This window comes from Pristiophorus japonicus, chromosome 20 (assembly GCF_044704955.1).
Source record: "Pristiophorus japonicus isolate sPriJap1 chromosome 20, sPriJap1.hap1, whole genome shotgun sequence".
Taxonomy (NCBI): domain Eukaryota; kingdom Metazoa; phylum Chordata; class Chondrichthyes; family Pristiophoridae; genus Pristiophorus; species Pristiophorus japonicus.
Genome location: NC_091996.1, coordinates 13743093 through 13766387, shown reverse-complemented (window position 1 = coordinate 13766387; position 23295 = coordinate 13743093). Strand labels below are relative to the sequence as shown.

The following is a 23295-nucleotide window of genomic DNA, read 5'->3' as shown; positions in this document are numbered from 1 at the left end:
TATTGTAAATAGTTGGGGTCCCAGCACTGAGCCCTGCGGTACCCCACTAGTCACTGCCTGCCATTCTGAAAAGGACCGTTTATTCCCACTCTCTGTTTCCTGTCTGCCAACCAGTTCTCTATCCATTTCAATACATTACCCCCAATAACATGTACCTTAATTTTGCACACTAATCTCTTGTGTGGGACCTTGCCAAAAGCCTTTTGAAAGTCCAAATATACCACATCCACTGGTTCTCCCTTGTCCACTCTACTAGTTACATCCTCAAAAAATTCTAGATGATTTGTCAAGCATGATTTCCCTTTCATAAATCCATGCTGACTTGGACCGAACCTGTCACTGCTTTCCAAATGCGCTGCTATTACATCTTTAATAATAATAGATTCGCAACCTGGGTGTCATATTTGACCCTGAAATGAATTTCCAGCCACATATCCACGGCATAATTAAAACCACCCTTTTCCACCTCCGTAACATTACCCGCCTCTGCCCCTGCCTCAGCTCTTCTGCTGCTGAAACCCTCATCCATGCCTTTGTTACCTCCAGACTTGACTACTCCAACTCACTCCTGGCCGGCCTCCCGCATTCCACATTACATAAACCTCACAGCCTGTGTACTAACCCGCACCAAGGCACGATCACCTATCACCCCTGTGCTTTCTGACCTACATTGTGTTAGTTCTATAATGCACTTATGAATGACTCCACGAGGCAATGTGTTGTACTCAAACTGTAGTGACCGTAGTCCTTTATTCGTAACTCCAGAATGAAGCACAAGCATGGTGGGCAGCCTTTTACACTGGGCCCTGCACACCTATGCAGGTGACCCTCAGGTCTCCCACCACAGTGCCCTCTGATGGACAGCCTCGGCCACAGGGGCCGGAAACCCCAGTCTCCACCAGTTGCACCCTCTAGTGGTGCCAGCATAGTATATACACAGTGTAAACCTTATTGATTGTACATCAGGTAACAAGTCTCCATCTTATGCAACTATACAGTGACTACACAGAGAGTATATCTATAGTCTGCATATGTGCAAGTCAGTAAGAATTGTCAGCAAGCTCTTTCTAATTGGAGATTTTATTCAGTGGAAACTTTCACACGCTATTGTAGATTTTGTACCAAAGATCAATTTCGGATTAACGTAAAAGTTCATAATTTTTTTGCAAACTAAATTTCTGTTAAGAGTCGCTGAATCAAAGGGAAAGATAACACACAATGTTTCTTAAATGGACACTGCAGCCCCGAGAACACAATGAGCAATATATCCAGAATATTAACACATTACACACAGTGGCCCCTCCATTATCCATGAGAAAGGAGGGGAATGAGAATTGGTGGGGAATCCGTGTCCCCAAATGTTGCCCCTCCCGTCTGGTGTAGCAATCCCCCCGGCACGGGAATGGAGACAAGTCCAGACCAAAACTGCGCAGTACTCCAGGTGTGTTCTTACCAATACCCTGTACAGTTGTAGCAGGACTTCCCTACTTTTATGCTCTATCCCCCTTGCAATAAAGGCCAACATTCCATTTGCCTTCCTGATTACTTGCTGTACCTGCATAAGGAGCGGCGTGTGGCCCAGGGAGCAGTATGGAGGCCCCGACCCGCGAGATACCATCAGCGACAGGTCAGGCCCAGGGAGCAGCGTGGAGGCATGCCACTACAAGGTTCAGCGCGAGCTGAAGTTGCATGTTCAGCCATGAACTCATTGAATGGCGGTGCAGGCTCGAAGGGCCGAATGGCCTACTCCTGCACCTATTTTCTATGTTTCTATGAGCTGGTGCAGGAGCGCGACGGCAGTGAAGAGTGACGTCAGCAAGGTCCAAGTCGGTGGTTGGAGCGTTGGCAGATGCAGCAGGAGCGGCGAGAGACTGTGGAGGGATGTGATCGGGGTGCTGGGGAGGCGTGAGTTCAGGGACCCAGGGGCAACACTGCGATGTGTGTGCGCACTAGGTCCTTGCAGCAGAGCAGGTCTCCAGCTGTCTTGGGTAATCCTTGCCATTGGACCAAGACCGAGCTCTGTCAAGCCCGTGTGGTGGCTTGGTGTGCAATGGCTACCCCACGTTCAAAGGCATCTTCCACCCTTCAGGATGTAGTTCGGGTTCTTCATTCGAAACATCTGTGAACTCATCCTTTTTTTTGTCGTGGAAGCAAGTCATCCTCGTTTCGAGGGACTGCCTATGATGATGATGAGTCTGCATATATAACATCACTCTCCCCCAAGTCCTTTGTGCCGATTACCTTTGCACTCTGTGCTCTGGCTTAGCTCTCCCCAGATTTAAGTGCCAATAGCCCTTGCACCCTGGCTGTGCTTTGGCTTGGCTCTCTCCCTGTTAACCCCCAAGTCCTTTTGCCACAACGTTGGGTAGTGGTTACAAGTTTGGATGGTGCGATGATGCAGTGGGGGTTCCAGTGGGATCTGGGTGTGATCCATGTGTGTGTCCATGGCTACATACATCCATTTACCACCCCCCCAACAGCAAGATCGTGCAGCAGGCCCATTACATTAACATACAGGATCAGACACAGTGCAAGTACAAAGAAATTAAGTTACAGTTTGTATCGTGACACCTTAGTTCAGTGACTTAAATTCATTACGTTTTGCGGTCGTGCGCCAGGATTGGGTAGATTGCATTCATGGTTCAGGACTGAGGTAACAGTACAGGTATGCGAGGACGCAGGTTCCAGAGCAACCGGACGGGGTCCTAGTCATCTGATGGCGGCGCTGTGCCCCCTGCTAGCGGGGCGGGCTTGGTTCGCTCACCTAGCCAGGACTCAGGGCCTTTGCTGTTGCCTAGTGGTGGGCAGAGCCACAGATGTGTGTGGCCTCCCTGTCCTCCTTTGAGGGCTGCAGAATCTTCTGCCTGCTTTCTAACGGTGTTGGGAACCTGGCTGTTCCAAGCCCCGTTTGGGGAACTCGTTGGTTCTGACCTTTCGCTCCCGGACATGGCCGAGGTAGCGGCTGGGTCTGGGGGCAGCGCCATCTCCACCCGGGTAGTGGGCAACGGCGGGCGACTGTGCGTATTGGCGCCGTTTTCGTTTCCAGGTCCGTGGCGAATAGTGCCATTGGGTGCCTGCAGCGTGGGATAGACCTGGGGCAGGGTATCAGGATCAGTGCCTTCACCCTCCTGAGGTCGCTGGTCTATAACTTTAGGGGACACCTGGGGCAGGGCATCAGGATCAGCACCTTTACCCTCGCGAATTCGCTCGCTTGCTACTTTTGGGGACACTCTATTCCCGACATCTCGCAACAACATTTTGTTCTTTACATTAGGACTGGTACCGACATCTCGCAACAACATTCTGTTCACAATCTTAATCGGTTTGCTACACTGATTGCCATGCATACAATGTCTCTTTAAGTTCAGTCGGTTGCAGGTCTCCTTTAAGAGAACCCTGATGGCTTTACCCCAATCAAATCCTTTGTTAAGACACCACGTGTTGGTCCCTCAGCGTTGCACCTCGTGATATGGCCGCGGCCATCTTTTTTTTCAGCCTCGTTGTACCTCGCTGCAATCGGGACGCCATCTTGCCTCTGTCCTCGAGGTCGACTGCCTTGATCCTTCTCTCCCGCAATTCTGCCACAAAAGCTGGAAGAGTGCCTGTGAATTCGATCGTCCTCCCCAGGAGTCCTGCCACTGGAGCCGGGAAGGTACTTTTAGGTCATTCCGGTCCGAACATTGCCACGCAGTCATGATGGACGGTCTATGCCTCAGATGCTACGCTGGTCTGTTCTCCGGTGCCTGGCCCAAGCGAAAGTGAGGTTTTGCTCTGCCTCTGAGCACGGGGGACATCGATTGCTGGAGTGAAGAGGTCTTCCCATTTCCACTGGATCTTCCCCATCCACCTTCTTCCGAGTAGTGTTGGACCATCACCTGCAACAATCCACAGAGGTAACTTGTGCACCATGCCATTATGGATTACACTTACATCCGCACTACCAAGGACTGGGATCAGCTCCTTGGTGTAGGTGCGCAACTTTTCCCGTACTGGAACCAGCTCGGGTCGTTTTTCGTTCCATAGTCTCTCAAAGGCATCCTGGCTCATCACTGACTGGCTCGCTCCAGTGTCCACTTCCATGAAGACTGGAACGCCGTTTATCTCGACTTCCATCTTCACTGGAGGACAATCGTTGGTGCAGGTATACAACTCCATACACTTCTTCTTGGGGCTGAGCTGCCTCTCTGGCCAAATCATCATACTCCCCGCTGGATTCAAAGTCATCTATCGACTCCTCTGCTAGATGGTGAGTCGTATTTCTTTTACACATACGCTGGAGGTGGCCCTTCATGTTACAGGCTTTGCATATGTCATGGGTGCTGTCTTTTGGATGAGCCCCTGTTACCAGTGCAGTGTTAGCTGCAGGCTTGAACCGAAACAGATGCTGGATGGAATCCTACTTTCAGGCATGTAAGCGGGTAAAGTAATTTTCATGAGATACCTCTCAGCAGTCGGCCACTTCTATTACAGTGCACTGTAGCCGCTCCAAGAGCTACACAGACGGATTATTTATATAAGGTCCTCCGGTGCCAAAACAGTCATTTTTATGAACATTGATCAAAACACTCGGCCCACCACATGTTTGGCTTGTGCCTTCCCAGGAGCAACAACAGCATTGCTGGCCGACTGCAGATGGCCTGTGTGCAAGAACAGGCAAATATTCAAGGATGATCTGTGAACAACCCGTGAGAGCGGAGTCTTGGCAAGTCTGTGCAGGCTGGGGGTGCTTTCGGAGAATGCATTGTGTGATCAGCATAGTTAAAGAGGGCGTCACTACAGCAGGGGCTGCTTCTAAAGTGGGAATCGCTGTACTTAAAGGGGCTTTCTTCATGAATGAGTATTGGGCAAGCTTCGCAGGAGAGGACACACGTGCCATCTCTCCTCACAGTGTCAGCTGTGGCTCAGTGGGTAGGCCTCTCGCCTCTGAGTCAGTACATCGTGGGTTCAAATCCCACTCCAAGGACTTGAGCACAAAAATCTTGGCTGACACTCCCAGTGCAGTGCTGAGGGAGCGCTGCCCTGTCAGAGGTGCCGTCTTTCGGATGAGACGTTAAACCGAGGCCCCGTCTGCTCTCTCAGGTGGCTGCAAAAGATCCCATGGCACTAGTTTGAAGAGGAGCAGCAGAGTTCTCCCTTGGTGTCTGTCGCCAATATTTATCCCTCAATCAACATCACAAAAACAGATGATCTGTACATTATCACATTGCTGTTTGTGGGAGCTTGCTGGGCGCAAATTGGCTGCTGCGTTTACCACATTATAACAGTGACTGCACTCCAAAAGTACTTCACTGGCTGTAAAGCGCTTTGAGACGTCCGGTGGTCATGAAAGGTGCTATATAAATGCAAGTCTTTCTTTCACAATAATGGCACAGGCACAATGGGTCGAAGGGCCTCGTTCTGTGCTGTGTTATTCTATGAATGCATTTTGATTGGCTTGCACCATTTGCGTAAACTAAACTAAAACACAAAGTTTGTTGAATGGATTTTCATGAGGACATCGACCCTTTAACAAGGCTGTCACAGATAACAGACCTAGTCTCACTTAAAGCGCTTTTTTTGTGTGAAAACGTATTGTTAAAGGCAGATTTCTATTAGTTTGAGACTCTGATGTTGCACAGTGTTCTACAGGCAGGCAGAGACAAACTCCCACAAGCTAGGCCACGTGTAATCCCTCAGGAACAAGACGGGGAAACAAAATATTTTCTATCAGAGCAGGTTAAGTGCGTAACAAATAATGTCCTGAATTCAATGATATGATCCTTCTGGCCACAATCCCACATCTACACAAATGGGAGAGGAAGGGCCGGGGGGTGGGGGGGGGGAGTAAGGAAAACAAAGTAAAGCAGCAGAATTGGCTCGTATGGAGCAGAAACACCAGTTGGGCTGAATGTCCTATAAATCCGATGTAAATTCAGGATTAACCAATGAACTAAGGTGAGGAATTTGCTCCTGCTCGACAACCGGCAAGAAATGCTGCAAATCTCTACACTTACTGCAATTAAGAAATAACGTGGATTTATTTAGCGCCTTTCACGACCTAAGAATGACCCAGAGGACTTTGCAGCCAATTATGCACACAGCAAGGTCACACCGACATGAATGAGATAAATGACCAGATTATTTGTTTTTTTAGTGATGTTGATTGAGGGATAAATATTGAATTTACAGCCAATTAAGTACTTTTTGAAGTGTGGTCGCTGTTGTAACGTGGGAAACGCGGCAGCCAATTTGCGCACAGCAAGCTCCCACAAACAGCAATGTGATAATGACCAGATCATCTCCCCTGCTCTTCTATGAATAATGGCCATGAGGTCCTGAAACAGAGTTAACGTTTCAGGTCGATGACCCTTCATCAGAACTCCAGCATCCAGGGTAGATGCAGGGAGGATGTTTCCCCTGGCTGGGGAGTTTAGAACCAGGGGTCACAGTCTCAGAATAAGGGGTCAGCCATTTAGACCGAGATGAGGAGAAATTTCTTCACTCAGAGGGTGGTGAATTTTCTGAGGGAATTCTCTGCCCCAGAGGGCTGTGGAGGCTCAGTCTTTGAGACAGAGATCAATAGATTTTTGGATATTAAGGGAATCAAGGGATATGGGGACAGCACAGGAAAATGGAGTTGAGGTAGAAGATCAGCCATTAATCTTATTGAATGGCGGAGCAGGCTCGAGGGGCCGAATGGCCTGCTCCTGCTCCTAATTCTTATGTTCTTATCTGCAGTAATTTGCTTCGTGGACAAGTAGGGCCACAACAAGGTGTGGCCATTCCTAAGCCAACGAGGGAATGTTCAAGATGTTGTCCAGAGGTTTTGTTTTGCTAGAAGAAAATTGGTGACGATTTCAGATCTACTGCTTCACATGTTACAGTTTTGTAATGTTGGCCACATCCTAACTGCCCGCCCGCCCCCAACCCCAACCCCAACCCCACGCTGAAATGCTGTCTTGACTGGCAGGGGAACATTTCTCTCGGCGGAGTGAACATGCTTACCTCAAGAGGACATGAGGAATTTTCCATCTCTGCTGAATTCCTATGTTTTAACAACACCCTGTAATTTACTACATTAATTCAACACTGACATTGGTTTTCCAGACATTTTGAGTAATACAAGCGGTGATGTCTGTGGTTACTTCACATTCGATTCCCTCTACATATCTCTCTGGCCTTCTGCTCGCTTACTTAACCACGCACAGATTGGGGCAGCGGAATAAACAGACGCGAGATCACTGCAGTCTCCGTGGCCAATCCCAAAGTTCAGTAAAATACCGTTTACTACTGCCTCTCATCTCCAGGTCCCAGCTCGCTAACTTCTCTGGCACTTTCTCCCTGTTTGAACACCCCACTTTCTAACACTCCTCCTGCCTCTCTTCAAAGTTCTTACAAACTCACTACACCCGTCCTTTCTGGATTTTTCTCCTTCTCAAATAACCCGACGGGTCCAACTGTTGTAACAAAAAACTCCACCCGGTCTTCAATGCAGTACTCACATCTTATTCTTCTGTCAGCTGTGGCTCAGTGGGTAGCCACCTTCACCTCTGAGTCAGAAGGTTGTGGGTTCAAGTCCCACTCCAGGAACGTGAGCCCAAAAATCTAGGCTGTGACACTCCTGTACAGTGCTGAGGGAGCGCTGCACTGTTGGAGGTGCCGTCTTTCGGATGAGACGTGAAACCGAGACCTTGTCCGCTCTCTCAGGTAGACATAAAAGATCCCATGGCACTATTTTGAAGAAGAGCAGCGGAGTTATCCCCGGTGTCCTGGCCAAAATTTTCCCCTCAATCAACATAACAAAAAACTGATTATCTGGTCATTATCACATTGCTGTTTGTGGCAGCTTGCTGTGTGCAAATTGGCTGCCGCATTTCGCACATTACAACAGTGACTACACTCCAAAAGTACTTTATTGGTTGTAAAGCGCTTTGAGACGTCCGGTGGTCATGAAAGGAGCTGTATGAATCCAAATCTTTCTTTCATTTCCGACAAAGTCCTGGCCCTCTGAGTCCCACCCTACACAAGTTTCAAGTTCTTCACTACTCTTTCAAATTCTTCATCCTCTTTTACAATGGCCTTGCCTCACCCTATTTCCACAACCTCCTCCAAGTCGGCGTCTGAACTCACCCCCACCCCCAACCTCCTCCCACCCGGGTCTGCTATGCATCCCCCTTTTCTTCCACTCCACTGATGCAGAGCTTTCCACCATCACAATACATTCCTTAACCTGGAACTCTCTCCAGTTTGTTACCTCTTTCCCCACCTTCTCACAGCTTCCTCAAAATCTACCTCTTCAATCCCTCAACTTGTCACCTCACTGAAGTCTTCTCCCTGCTTAGGGTGTGAGCTTCCTGGTGAAGGGCCTTGGGACATTGTTCCATGTTTATCATCATCATAGGCAGTCCCTCGAAACGAGGGTGACTTGCTTCCTCGCCAAAAAAAGGATGAGTTCATAGGTGTTTCAATGAAGGACCTAATATCCCAGGTCCTGAACTACATCCTGAAGGGTGGAAGATGCCTGTGCGTGGATTTTTTTTAACGTGTGGTGGCCGTTGCACACCAGCCACCACACGGGCTTGACAGAGCTCGGTCTTGGTCCAGTGGCAAGGGTTAACCAAGACGGCTGGAGACCAGCTCTGCTGCACGGACCTAGTGCGCACACATATCGCAGTGTGGGCTGGCCCGTGCTGCCCCTGGACCCCTGGCCTCGAACTCCTGCTTCCCCTGGGCACCGATCACATCCCTCCACAGTCTCCCACTGCTCCTACTGTATCTGCCCACGCTCCAATCACCGACCTGGACCTTGATGACGTCACTCTTCGCCATTAAGGTGCCATTGGACTGTTGTGGTGGTGATGGGTCTTTGTCATATCTCTAACAGAATTCGACACAATACTCCAAGTAGGGCCAGATCAGTTTTTTGTACAAATTCCTAGCACTCTGCCCATTTCTCTCTGGCTGTACACCTTAAAAATAGTTTGAATGCAAACATGTCCCTCCAGAGAGTCTGTGTAAAAACCACTGGATAAGGTCAGAAAACAGCAAAGGCAACATCACTGGAGAGCAAAGTTTGTCTCTGTTTTTTTCTAAATGTACGTGGCTCTCTTTATTTAGACTTCAGTACTGGAAAGTCTCTTCTAGCGCCGGTCTCACACTTCTGTGTTGGATACAAGAGGAAGCTTATTGTCTAATAGGCAAACCTTCTCTCACTTCCAGCCTCCAGAGAGCTCTTTTCATTGCAACCTTTCTTGTGCCTCTTAGTTTGATTGACACTACGAAGGTCACCGCTCCTCTTGTTCCTCTTAAGCGCTAAATATACAACAGGTGATAACTCCTCCCTGCATATTCACGGTGTTGAAATCAAGACTCCTCACAGCATGTCCCAACTTATGTTTGCCTCGGGCCTCCAAACAGTGGAGCTCCGACCATCCCTCAATCTCCTCCTTCCGACAACTTTAAGGTTTTCAAACCTCAACACTTGTTGTTACCGAAGCACTACTTCCCGACTCATGCCTTTCGGTGATGCCCTGCATGATGGGCCTTGGCTTTTCACCTTGGTTCATAGAATGGTTACAGCACGGAAGACCATTCGGCCCGTCGAGCCCGTGCTGACTCTCAACTAGTCCCACTCCCCCCCGCCCTTTCTCCGTAGCCCAGAATTGTTTTTCCCTTCAGATACTTATCCAACTCCCTTTTTGAAAGATAAGATTGAGTCTGCCTCCACCACCCTTTCAGGCCGTGCTTTCCAGATCCCAACCACTCGCTGCCTAATAAAAAATAATATCATGTGTCGCTTTTGGTTCTTTTGCCAATCACTTTAAATCTGTGTCCTCTGATTCTCGACCCTTCCACCAATGGGAACAGTTTCTCTCTATCTACTCTGTCCAGACCCCTCGTGATTTTGAACACCTCCGTCAAATCTCCTCTCAATCTTCTCTGCTCCGAGGAGAACAATCCCAGCTTCTCCAGTCTATCCACGTAACTCAAGTCCCTCATCCCTGGAATCATTCTCATAAATCTTTCCTGCACTCTCTCCAAGGCCTTCACATCCTTCCTAAAGTGTGGTGCCCAGAATTGGACACAATGCTCCAGTTGGGGCCGAACCAGTGCTTTATAATTTCCACACTTTTGTACTCTACACCTCTATTTATGAAGCCCAGGATCCCATAAGCATTTTTAACCGCTTTCTCAACCCACCCTGCTACCTTCAGCGATTTATGCACACACACCCCCAGGTCTCTCGGTTCGTGCACCCCCTTTAGGATTGTACCATTTCGTTTATATGTCCTCTCCTCATTCTATCAAAATGCATCACTTCACACTTTTCAACCTTAAATTTCATCAATAAAATCACAAGAAAACAGACACTGGGGGGGGGGGGGGGGGGGGTGAAGTTTGTTATGGCCATATTTGAAGCAGTATCACCGTCTGAGTGTTGATTTTAACGCCGGACGTTAGGCACAGCCTCAAAGACCGAAATCAGTTTTTACGCCAAAGGATGAGAGAGCAGCGCTAAAAAGTGGCGTTGCAAACTCATCCTCGGGCGGGAGCTCAGGAGGCCGGCTGATTTTCCCGACGGGAGGCTGCCGCCATGCTAGGAAAAAAAACGTGAAGATAAGTAAATAAATAAAACTTTTCCGATACACACACACTTCCCCACTTAAAACGAATGAAAACATGCAGAAATAAATAAAGAGAAAAACTTACTCTCCTTTCTGGGCGATTCCGCGCGAGATCTGCTCTTTAACAACAACTTTTTCCTGGCCGTATGGCCGCCTGCCGGTACGGCAGCCGTACAAAGCAAATATCGCGACAGAGGCGCCAAGGAGACGTTGCATGCTGGATGATGTCACCACGCGGGTGGCGTTAGCTGGCTCAGCATTGCTTCTTGGCGCCTCTGCCAAAGATTTAGGATGAGGCGTCGACACCGCTTACCGGCCTCGGTGAGCCTTTGCCACCTCCCGCGCGCGGCAACAGGCGGCGTCCACAACCGAATTTCGACCCCTGGGTGTGTTACAACGGTGCAGCCTCCATCAGATCGTTCGTTCCAATAAACTAAGATGGACTCACTTTGTGTGCTTGTCGTACATGATGGGAAGGAATTCATCCACAGGCAGTATCTTCTTCAACGGCTGAGCGTTAACCAGCTTCTCGGCTCCCTGCAGTGAAATGGCATAGGCCAGAGTCCAGTACGAGTATTCCGCCACCACCAGATTCCGGACATTCTCCACAGCCTCCTCTTTGTTGGGATTGACCAGTTTCCGACCAAGGTAGCTGCAAAAATGCAACAAGTTATATTACTTTCCCAAACTTAATGCGCGGCCTCTTTCAAACATCCTCGTTGAAAGGAAGTTCCTCTGCCAATCTGAGGTTTCACTCAGCAAGTACGCTAACTGGCTTGGTACCGAACCATACCGAATAAGGAAGGGCCGACCCCAAGTCAGTGCTGAGGTTGGCGATCTGAGCCACTTAGGTGCTTGATGCATCACGCTTGACCTTAACGTGGAAGCAGGTGGAAAGATCGGTCACAGTCACTCCAACTCTGGTCTCTTACCCGTTCCTGATTTTCATCGCTCCACCATTGGCGGCCATGCCTCCAGCTACCTAGGCCCCAGATTCTGGACTTCACTCCCTAAACCTCTCTGCCTCTGCCTCTTCCTTTAAGACACTCCTTAAAACCTACCTCTTTGACCAAGCTTTTGGACACCTGTCCTAAAATCTCCTTAAGTGGCACTGTGTCAAATGTTGTTTGATAACGCTCCTGTGAAGCCTTGGTATGTTTTACTATGTTAAAGACACTATATAAATGCACTCTATTGTTGTTGCTCCTGATCACCATACAGTGATCCCTGCTGGTAAGTGCCCATGTATTGGCATTGGGTGATGACTGAACTGGGATTGGCCAAGATGGCTCTTTACATAGCTATGCTCATGCATGGCACATTGGACAGGGATACTTGAGGATTGGCAGAGCCTGTGGAACCATACCCCAGTATGGGACAGGTGGGGGCAGATTACATTTCGTTAAAGTGACTGATGACCAAGTGAACGCTCAGTAAACCGCCAATAAGATTCTTGATGAATTCAGCAGGCGAGGGTCTAATCAGCTGGATTGATCGACAATCTCAAGGACCGATACCTCTACTGTCACTGTCTTGATTGTCCCCCCGTAGCAGTATTCCATACGTTGGTACTGCTGGTGCCAGAGAGCAGACATTGTGTACAGAACCTCTCTTATATGGCCATCAGGAATAGTAACAGTGGTGGCACTCCCCATTCAGGATAAAACACAATGGGGAACTTCACAATAATTGGCCCCGCCTGCTCTCTCAGGCAGACATAAAAGATCCCATGGCACTATTTTGAAGAAGAGCAGGGGAGTTATCCCTGGTGTCCTGGACAATATTGATTCCTCAATCAACATAACAAAAAAACAGATGATCTGGTCATTATCACATTGCTGTTTGTGGGAGCTTGCTGGTGCGCAAATTGGCTGCCGCATTTCCAACATTACAACAGTGACTACACTTTAAAAAGTACTTCATTGGCTGTAAAGCGCTTTGGGAGGTCCTGAGGTTGTGAAAGGCGCTATATAAATCCAAGTCTTTCTTTCTTTATGAATAGCAGAGAGTGACACCGAGGTGAAAGAAAGAGATACAGAGGCAAAATAAAGGAGACATATGGTGACATACATAGAGATAGACACGTACATACATTTAGGAAGACCGAGATGTATATAACTTATAACAAAATACACAATTCATATGAAAACCTACTGGTACATCCAGCCTGTCCCACACAGTTGAGTTGTATTATGTATCACAATACATATACCCCCCCACCCACCCGGAGCCATATAACCTCTTGGGAAAGCCAAAAATAACAGATAATAACCCAGGCCACCTAGGGGAAAAAAAGGAAAATTCCTCTTCAACCCCCTTATGGGATTAAAACTAGTCTAAGAGATCACATTGGCCCCGATTTCAGTAACAGGATAAGTACCTTAAATGTTTACTGTTTCATGTTTAATATTTACTTACATGAGGTCCCACTTCAATCCGACATCCTTGATTTCGCCCATCAGTCTCATCAGCTTCCTCTTAAAATAGGCCTCAAACCTCACGTCATCTTCAAACACCAGAGCCTTGTTCAGCTTTCGGTCCACAACCTGCGACCACATGAAAATACCATCGTTTCCTCAGTCTGGTGAACTGCTGACATTTTTAAAAATGTATTCATTCCTGGGATGTGGGCATCGCTGGCAAGACCAGCATTTATTGTCCATCCCCAATTGCCCTCAAGAAGGTGGTGGTGAGCTGCCTTCTTGAATCGCTGCAGTCCGTGTGGTGAAGGTGCTCCCACGGTGCTGACTTTGTCGTAGTGGTTTGGTACAACGGAGTGGGATTGCTAGGCCATTTCAGAGGTCAACCACATTGCTGTGGGTCTGGAGTCACATATAGGCCAGACCGGGTAAGGGCGACAGATTTCCTTCCCTAAAGGACATCAATGAACCAGATGGGTTTTTACGACAGTTTCGTGGTCACCGTTACAGATACTGCACTAGCTTTTTAACTCCAGATTTATTTAATTAACTGAATTTAAATTCCCCCATCTGCCGTGGTGGGATTTTAACTCTGGATTATTAGTCTAGGCCTCTGGATTACTAGTTCAGTAACATAACCACTATGCTACCATATCCCATCATTCCCCATCATTTTTAACATTTTTGTATCACCCCTTAAGGTCTCCCTAAGCCGTGCCACGTCCCCTGGGTAAGAGAATGAGCTGATCTTCCCCTTGCTCCTACCAATTTGCAGCTGTTGAGTTGAACACCATGGCCCAGAAATCCCGGTCGGCTGCTTCCCGCGGGCGATCGAGGGGAAAACTTTAAAAAGATGCGCACTTACCTTATCCTGCTGCGCCCACGCAAGTTCCCGGTCCTGAGGCCTCCACTGACTGCGCGTCACAGCGCATGCACATCAGGACGTGCGCAGGCCTAGAGCTGGAGTCACATGGTTCTGGGCAGCCAATCAAGGTAAAGTATGTTCTCATTCATAATAATGGGAACTCCGTGAGTTGGAGTTCCCATTATTATGAATGAGAAACCCCCCCAAACACCCAAAGCGCTAATAAAAAATAGAAAAAATACGCCACATATTTTTATTAATTTAAATTAAAGTTATTTATGTATTATTTAAAAATTCTGACTTTTTAAAAAGTTTTTTAAATGATGGTTTAAAATAAACTTACCCTAGTGAGGAGGGTTTTAACAATAAAATGTGTTTTTATAATTTTATTTTAAAATGTTTTTGTGTATTTTAAAACTCTTATGCCTGTGAGAGTAGGCTATGCGTCTGCTTTTATCAGGCGCAAGAGTTTTCAGGACATTTCCTGGGCAAGATTTGGGTAAATCCCGCAAGCTTGCCCATGCGAATGACCTCGCTGCCGAGATACGGAAGATGTGTCAAGCTCCAGCTTGACAGATCGGAAAAGCCGGTTTTCATCGCATGCGCATTGTGCGCTGATATTCGGCTTTTATGATGCCTTCCCGGGTAAGTAGACACTCCGTACAGACCCGGGGAGGCTGGAATTTCTGGGCATGAAAAAAGAGGAGAGTTGTATAAAGTTGACTCGTCCTTCAATGTTCTCTTGACTCAGCCCTGTTTGCTGCATCCCACCTCAACATTCTTAACAACTTCGCCAAGGTTGGCAAGCCAGAGTGTAGAGTAATGTTAGCTCCAAACTGCATTCTTTAACTTCATGGCACTACAAATTGTGCACTTGGAATTCTCCCCCAGAAATACCTCAGTATTCTCATTTTAAAGATAACATCTGAAGGATTCCTGTGTTCTGTAGTCTGAAAGAACATAAGAACTAGGAACAGGTGTAGGCCATATGGCCCCTCGAGCCTGCTCCGTCATTCAGTAAGATCATGACTGATCTGATCATGGACTCAGCTCCACTTCCCTGCCCACTCCCCATAACCCCTTATCCCCTTATCGTTTAAGAAACTGTCTATTTCTGTCTTAAATTTATTCAATGTCCCAGCTTCCACAGCTCTCTGAGGCAGCGAATTCAACAGATTTACAATGCTCTGAGAGAAGAAATTTCTCATCATCTCAGTTTTAAATGGGCGGCCCTTATTCTAAGATCATGCCCTCTAGTTCTAGTCTCCCCCATCAGTGGAAACATCCTCTCTGCATCCACCTTGTCAAACCCCCTCATAATCTTATACGTTTTGATAAGATCACCTCTCATTCTTCTGAATTCCAATGAGCCCAACCTACTCAACCGTTCCTCATGTCAAACCCCTCATCCCCAGAATCAACCTAGTGAACCTTCTCTGAACTGCCTCCAAAGCAAGTATATCCTATCGTAAATATGGAAACCAAAACTGCATGCAGTATTCCAGGTGTGGCCACACCAATACCCTGTATAGCTGTAGCAAGGCTTCCCTGCTTTTATACTCCATCCCCTTTGCAATAAAGGCCAAGATACTATTGGCCTTCCTGATCATTTGCTGTACCTGCATACTATCCTTTTGTGTTTCATGCACAAGTACTCCCAGATACCACTGTACTGAGGCACTTTGCAACCTTTCTCCATTTAAATAATAACTTGCTCTTTGATTTTTTTCTGCCAAAGTGCATGACCTCACACTTCCCGACATTATACTCCATCTGCCACATTTTTGCCCACTCACTTAGCCTGTCTATGTCCTTTTGTAGATTTTTGTGTCCTCCTCACACGTTGCTTTTCCTCCCATCTTTGTATCGTCAGCAAACTTGGTAAGGTAACGACAATTGCAAGTTAGACCTGGTTTGCTTGTAAAATTTTATGCAAAGTACACCCAGCGTTGGAGTATATTTCTTTGAAAATTTGCTTCTCCCGCCCCCAAAAAATGGTAAACAGCTCACGAATGCTTTCTTTAATCTATAGATTGACAGAATTCCAAAGCTTTGGCAGATCACCTGGGCAAAGGGGAAAAAATTGAGTCGTCGCTGGTACAATTCCTTGTTTTTAAAAAAAACCCCATAGAATTACAACAACAACTTGCATTTATATAACATCTCAAGGTGCTTCATAGAAGCATAATCAAATAAAACTAGACACTGAGCCACATAAGGAGATAATAGAACATGGTCAAAGAGATAGGTTTTAAGGAGAGTCTTTAAGGAGGAAAGAGAGGTAGAGAGGCGGAGAGGTTTAGGGAGGGAGTTCCAGAGCTTGAGGCCTCAACAGCTGAAGGCACGGCCACCAATGGTGGAACGATTAAAATCTGGCATGTGCAAGAGGCCAGAATTGGAGGAATGCAGAGATCTCGAAAGCTTGTAGGGCTGGAGGAGATTATTGAGAGGGGTTTGAAACCAAGGATGGGAATTTTAATACTGAGGCATTGGGGGACCGGGAGCCAATGTAGGTCAGCGAACACAGGGATGATGGACGAACGGGACTTGGTGCGAGCTAGGCTAAGGCCAGGAGAGTTTTGGATGAGCTCAGGTTTATAGCGGCGGAAGACAGGAGGCCAGCCAGGAGTGTGTTGGAATAGCCCAGGATGGTGGCAACAAACGCACGGATGAGGGCTTCAGCAGCAGATGAGCTGGGGCAAGGGCGGAGACAGGCGATGTTATGCAGGCAGAGACGTTACAGCACAGAAACAGGCTATTCGGCCCAACAGTTCAATGCCGGTGTTTATGCTCCACACCAACCTCCTCCCATTCCACTTCATCTCACCCTATCAGCATGCCCTTCTATTCCTTTCTCCCTCATGTACTTATCAAACCCACCCTTAAGTGTACCTATGCTATGTGCCTCAACCACTCCCTGTGGTAGCGAGTTCCACATTCCCACCACACTCTGTGATAGAGAATTCAAACAGGCTCATTTAGACAAGCTGTGAAAATTCACAGACAACAAGTCAGAGATGCTATATCCATTTCAGCCACATTGCATTAAGTCATCAATCAACTTGACATTTTCGGACCTTGGGTAGCGAGCCAATAAAATGTTAAAAGACTTTCAATTGAGCCAATAAGGTCAAAGAAGGCGAGTTCTTTTCTGTAAATTGATCCAGGCATAAATACAGCCATTTTGACCATGTGTCTCAGTAAGACAAAGAAACTGGCAATAAGCCAGCAGTTTGTTGCTCTCTGCCGAGATTAAAAAGTTAAAACTACCATCGGAGTTCGTATTTCATTGGAAATTAAGAGATCTAACAATTTTGGCGCTGCGAACAGGATCGCTGAGGAAAGAAACTGAATTTTGGACATCGGACCTATATATAGAGGTAAGGACTCCTCTTTTTAAAAAAAAGTCCTCGGTCAAAAGTCTAAATTCGCCTCTCCTTCTACGCGATTCCGAAAGCCTCTGGTTTGCGAACCCTCCTGCTGGTAGTTGGCTCGAGGTCCCATAGACATCTAAACTTCGGCGGTGTCTTAGTTAATTAATCACCGACCTATTGATCGGCTAGCAGGCCTACGACTCGAGACCCCAGTAAAGAACTCAGTAAAGAAATGGCAGCAGGAGACAAGGGCAAAGAATTGCCTACAACTGTTAAAGGTGGGCAGGCACCACCTCAAGTTTCACTAGATTTAATTCTCGAACAGTTGAAAGAATACATAGAGCAACAATTCAACTTATCTAAAACCTGTATTAAGATCGAACAAAAGTACGGAACCTTCAAAGGACAATGGTCCTTGGACAAGATTAAAAGGGTCTGGGGAAAAACGACCCGTATGAAAAATAAAGAGCGAACTAGATGGTCCCTAGCGGTTATGGGACAGATTCGAAACTGGAATGAAATTATAATGCGTTCCCAACATGATCGAGAACTGACCAGTACAAAGGATCAATTGCAAGCAGTTTGTGCGCAGCTGCGACAGAAAAAGCTTGAACTTGAAAAGCTGGAAGCGGAAGTTAAAGATCTTAAAGGTGAAATTAAAGAATGGAAAAAATCATTAGGTCAAGAGACAGTAATAGGAAAAGGAAAATGTATTGATCAATTCCCAGGGTACCCATGTTTGGATAAATTAAAAGCGCAAACCCGAAGACACGACCGAGGAATAGATATGGTTTCTGAATCCTCCGACAATGCAGTGTCAGAGGATGATGAAGAATTAGGGGTGCGCTTTGCCCCGTTTAAAAAAAGACGAGTTGTAGTCAAATCAGAAGAGACTGCGGATGAGGGCGGAATCAAAAAAACAAAGAGAAGGGTGTACGAAGAATACTTAGTTCATGATCCGGCAGACCCAGAGAAAATTGATAAATGGTCCAAGGAATTGCCCAATCCAAAGAAAGGGGGAGTGAAAACGTGGGACCAATTGGACCGCTTAAGAAATATATATCAACTTCATCCCTGGGACGGAGTGCAAATTTTGACCATAATGGTGCCAAAAACACAGGGAAGAAAATTGCACGACAAGGTAGATGAAGCTTTGGGGCAGAATGAGCAAGAATTAGACGCAGGATGGGAGGCGATTAAACACTGGCTGCAAGCCTTCAGTCCAGCTAAAACAGACTGGGGAAAAATTGCAGCTTGCCAACAGAAAGGAACAGAGGAGACCCTGGAGTATGACGAGCGGTTTAGATGCACGTGGCTAGAACATTCGGGTATGAATAATATGGATGAGGAAATGGATGAACAAGTGTTTGGACCCCTGAAAGCAGCTTTCGTGGCAGGTCTAAAGCCAGAACTGGCCAAAATGCTTAAGGTAGTGTTACCGGACTGGGAAGGTAGAGGAACTACCTTTGCAGCATTGGTGGATCGATGTAACCAATTAGATCGGGATATGGGAGCTAAAGTCCGAGCTGTACAGGCTATGGGATGGGAATCCCAGGATTCCGATAAACAGTTATTAGGAAAATTACCCGGAAAATGTCATTATTGTGGGAAAGAAGGTCACTGGGCCAAGACGTGCAGGGCAAAACAGCAAGGGGAAGAGGCTGGGGAAGAGGACGCAGCCAGGGATACAATTCAGCCAACAAGCCAGGCTTGTCACAAGATAACGACCTCATAGAAGCATTTAAGCGACTGACAATACAACAACAGAAGGAGTTACTTGGGATAGCAAAAAACGATTAGAGCCCAACCTGGCCCCCCTCCTTGCACTAATACAACAAAGGGGAGATGGGCTATATATAGCTGTGAGGGTGGGCGATAAGGATGTGGACTGTCTTTTAGACACAGGGGCGGAATTAACATGCTTACCCCTACAATATGGAGACTTTTTGCCGTTGGATGGTAGGGCACGTACAGCCTATGGAGTTGGGGGCCATAAAATGGAAATTAAAAGGACAACACCAGTACTTATAGGGCTGGGTCCACATGAACTAACCACGCCGGTCTGGATAGGCCCAGTAGATCAACCCCTTTTGGGAATGGACGTTCTAATCCAAATAGATTCATCGTTGCATTTCGAGGATGGTCGGGTGACATGGTCAATTAGAACTTTGAAGAAAGAAGAATTGAAGGAACACCCGATATGGGCTAAAGATAAGAACGATTGTGGCCTACTCCAGATGGAGCCTGCGTCATTTACAGGGACCAAGCCTCCATGCACTAAACAGTATCCCATCAGTCCAACTGCCATCGCGGGAATCTTACCGGTTATTCAGCAATTGGAGAAACAAGGGGTGCTTATTAAAACGCATAGCTCCTCCAATAGCCCCGTGTGGCCGGTACAGAAATCTAATGAGACTTGGCGTTTGACTGTCGATTATAGGAAAGCTAACCAGTGTATTGATCAAAAAGCTCCTTTGGTCGCAGATCCCTCCACCATTTTTAATGCCCTCAAACCGGAACATAAATATTTCTCGGTTATAGATATGGCCAACGGATTTTGGTCGGTGCCTCTGGCACCGGAGGTTCGACAGTGGTTTGCTTTCACGGTCCAAGGACAACAGTATACTTGGACATGGTTACCGCAGGGTTTCCACAACAGCCCTACGCTATTCCACATGGCTTTACAAAGCCATTTGCGAGAATTACCTCCCCTGTCATCCACAGTCATCCAATATGTAGACGATATCCTGCTAGCTTCAAACACGGAAGAACAGCATGAACAAGATTTACGAGCTTTGCTGGATCACCTTCGGCTGAAAGGACATAAAGCCAGCATCGACAAAGCACAAATATCCCAAGAAGAGGTTGTATACCTGGGACAAAAGATTTCACAAGGAAAGAGAGAACTTACCCAGGATAGAACTGCAGCCATCGGGCTGCTAAAAACCCCACCACTATTCAGGAACTAAGGTCTTTTTTGGGATTGTGTAACTTTAACAGAAATTGGATTGACTCCTTCACACAGCCTGCTCAGCCACTGAATGATATCTTAAAGGGGAAACGTGCCTCTAAAGAAGCCATCACCCTCACTAAAGAACAGCAAGAGGCCTTCCTGAGTTTGAAAAAGGCTTTGTGTTCGGCACCGGCTCTGGGAATCCCCGACAGTGGTAAGCCATTTACCCTGTTTGTTCATGAGAAAGAAGGATATATGACAGCTATACTGACACAAGAACATGGGGATCGGCAAAGACCTATTGGCTATTATTCGGCAAAACTGGATGCGGTAGCCCTCGGATGGGGAAGTTGCCTAAGGGCCATGGAAGCTACATGTCGAGCGGTAATGATCACTGCGGGTCTAGTCCTCGACCAAAAGCTGATTGTCAAGTGTCCCCAAACCGTACACGCTTTGCTGTCTATGAATAGAATGTCTCAGGTGATGGCAGCTAGATGGACCCGCTGGACAGCAGTTTTGGAAGCTCCTAATCTCCATATCGTCCGGGCCAGCCCGGTTAATCCCGCAACTATGCTCCCGATGTCAGAATCGAGGGAGCAAGAGGGGGGAGAATGTGAAGAGCATGACTGCGTGGAGATTTTAAAAGAAACAGAAGAAGCAGCCTTAGCAGCAGAGGAGCCTCTGCACAACCCAGACCTCATCCTGTTTACAGATGGTTCTTCCTTTGTTGACAATGGTACCAGAAAAGCAGGATGGGCAGTTCCAACCTTATATGAGGTAGTGGCAAAAGGATGTTTACCCTCAGGAACGTCAGCACAACAGGCCGAGTTACGGGCCCTGTCAGAAGCATGTCGAATAGCAGAAGGACAGACAGCTAATGTCTACACAGATTCGCGTTATGCTTTTGGAGTCGCTCACGATTTTGGTATGTTATGGCGGAAAAGAAGATTCCTCACTGCTGCTGGTACACCTATCCAAAATGGAAAAGAAGTCCGAGACTTACTGGAGGCCATACAATTACCTCAGGAAGTGTCCATCCTGAAATGTAAGGCCCATACCAAGGAAAATACCACAGAAGCACAGGGAAATGCCCTAGCCGACCAGGCAGCTAAAGATGCCGCCTCACAGGGCGTTCCTCCAGAAGAACCAACACAGATGTGCAGATTGAAAGCACTCAGGACTCTGACACGAGACCTTCAAACAATGCAAGGCGAGTGCTCCCGAGAGGAAAAATGGACATGGATCGAGGCAGGAATTAAGCTATGCGAAGATGGTGTCTGGAGACAAAGAGTTACCTACAAGCCAGTCGTGCCACAAGCGCTTATGCCTTTTTTAGCCCAACAGATCCACTCGTGGGGACACTTGGCCTCACAACAGATGACGGCACGGTTCCAGAAAAGCTGGTGGGGTCGGGGATTTAAAAAACATGCCCAGCTGGTAACAGACCGCTGTGTGGTCTGCCAGAAAAATAATTCTGGACCCATCACGGTAATGCCCCAACTGAGGCCCTCTGTCCCTGTCGGACCATTCCAGCATCTGCAGGTTGATTATATATCTCTTCCTTCATGCCAAGGATACACTAACATTCTTGTCATGGTCGACAGATTCTCTAGATGGGTAGAAGCTGTCCCAACTAAAAGAGCCACAGCCAATCACACTGCAAAGGTCTTGTGTAAGGATTACATTCCCCGATGGGGAGTCCTAAGTAGCATTGACTCAGATCAGGGAACACACTTCACAGGTGCTGTCTGCCAAGAAGTCTGTAGGTTACTGAACATTACGTGGGATTTACACTGTCCTTATCACCCACAATCATCAGGACAAGTAGAGCGAATGAATCAAACTCTGAAACAATGGCTTGCCAAATATCACCAAGAAGGAACACCATGGCCCGAGGCATGCCAATAGTTCTATGTAGCATTAGGGCAACCCCGAACAGAACTACAAGTCTAAGCCCATTTGAAATTATAACAGGAAGACCCATGTCGCTGCCAGGAACTATCGATTTATGGAAAGCTGATGTTCACTTAATGAGTGACACTTTGTTATCATACTGTCAGAACCTAACCAATGCTATTAGTTCTGTTTCCCGACAGGTATCGGCAGCTTGGGGTAATCCACCCGAAGGAGGACACGACATCATCCCGGGAGTCTGGGTGTATGTGAAAAAGTTGCATAAAGAACCTTTGGGTGCCAAGTGGGAGGGACCTTATCAAGTGTTATTGACCACCCAGGCAGCTGTTAAAGTCCAAGGAAAGAAAGCCTGGATCCACGCTTCACACGTTAAACGAGCACCCGTAACTGAAGCTGAAATCTAATAAGGACAATTACTTTTTGCGAAAATGTATAAATTTACTGTATTATTGATTGTAGGTATTATAGGCATAGGCCTACTTCTTACTAGCCGACCCTCTGCACCAAAGGGAAATAGTAGGGTAGCAAGGGAATTACATGTAAAGACCTTTTTATATATGTCATACATTTATGCCAAACAAGGTAACATTTCTAGTTGTTGGGTGTGTGCGCATATTCCTATTCACTCAAAGGGAGGGATTCCCTTGAGGCCAGTTCCCTTGAATATCTCGGAAATGGCTGAGTGGATAATTAATAATCAAGCCACGGAACCGTCCAAACTGGGCCGATGTGGGAATTTTTAACGTAACGGGGATTCTGAATAAAACAGATGGAAAAGCCTGGACAGGCCCCGGAGTGTTGCTGACAAAGAAACAGCTAACATTCATTGCATATAAGGGTACCTATTGGGTGTGTGGCCACAAGGCCTACCCTTGGCTGCCCCAGAATTGGATGGGATCCTGCTATTTAGCCTACATTGTGCCTTATATGTATCATATAAAGTCACTGTCGGAACATTTACACCGTCCTAAGAGAGCTATCACAGAAACAGAGAGGTTCTTTGCCATCCTGATCCCTGGGTATGGGACCGCCAAACTGGCAAGGGAATCCATTAACATGGCATCCGTTGTGGAACGAGTAGCCAATGATACCTCAGAGGCCCTAGTTAAAATCATTGCAGAAATGGTAGCAATCCGCACAGTAGCCCTACAGAATAGACTGGCCC

The 23295-nt window shown here is 47.1% G+C and overlaps 1 protein-coding gene across 1 annotated transcript in view; it reads right to left on the bottom strand.

Annotated features, from left to right (window-relative positions):
• The window catches only part of cercam (cerebral endothelial cell adhesion molecule), a 145267-nt gene that overhangs the window by 26977 nt on the left and 94995 nt on the right, over positions 1 to 23295 (bottom strand). Inside the window, exons 10-11 of the mRNA XM_070863762.1 lie at positions 13023 to 13150; positions 11053 to 11256 (exon numbers count right to left, since the gene is read on the bottom strand). Of these exons, the coding sequence (XP_070719863.1) occupies positions 11053 to 11256; positions 13023 to 13150 (332 nt within the window). The remainder of the gene's footprint in view (positions 1 to 11052; positions 11257 to 13022; positions 13151 to 23295) is intronic.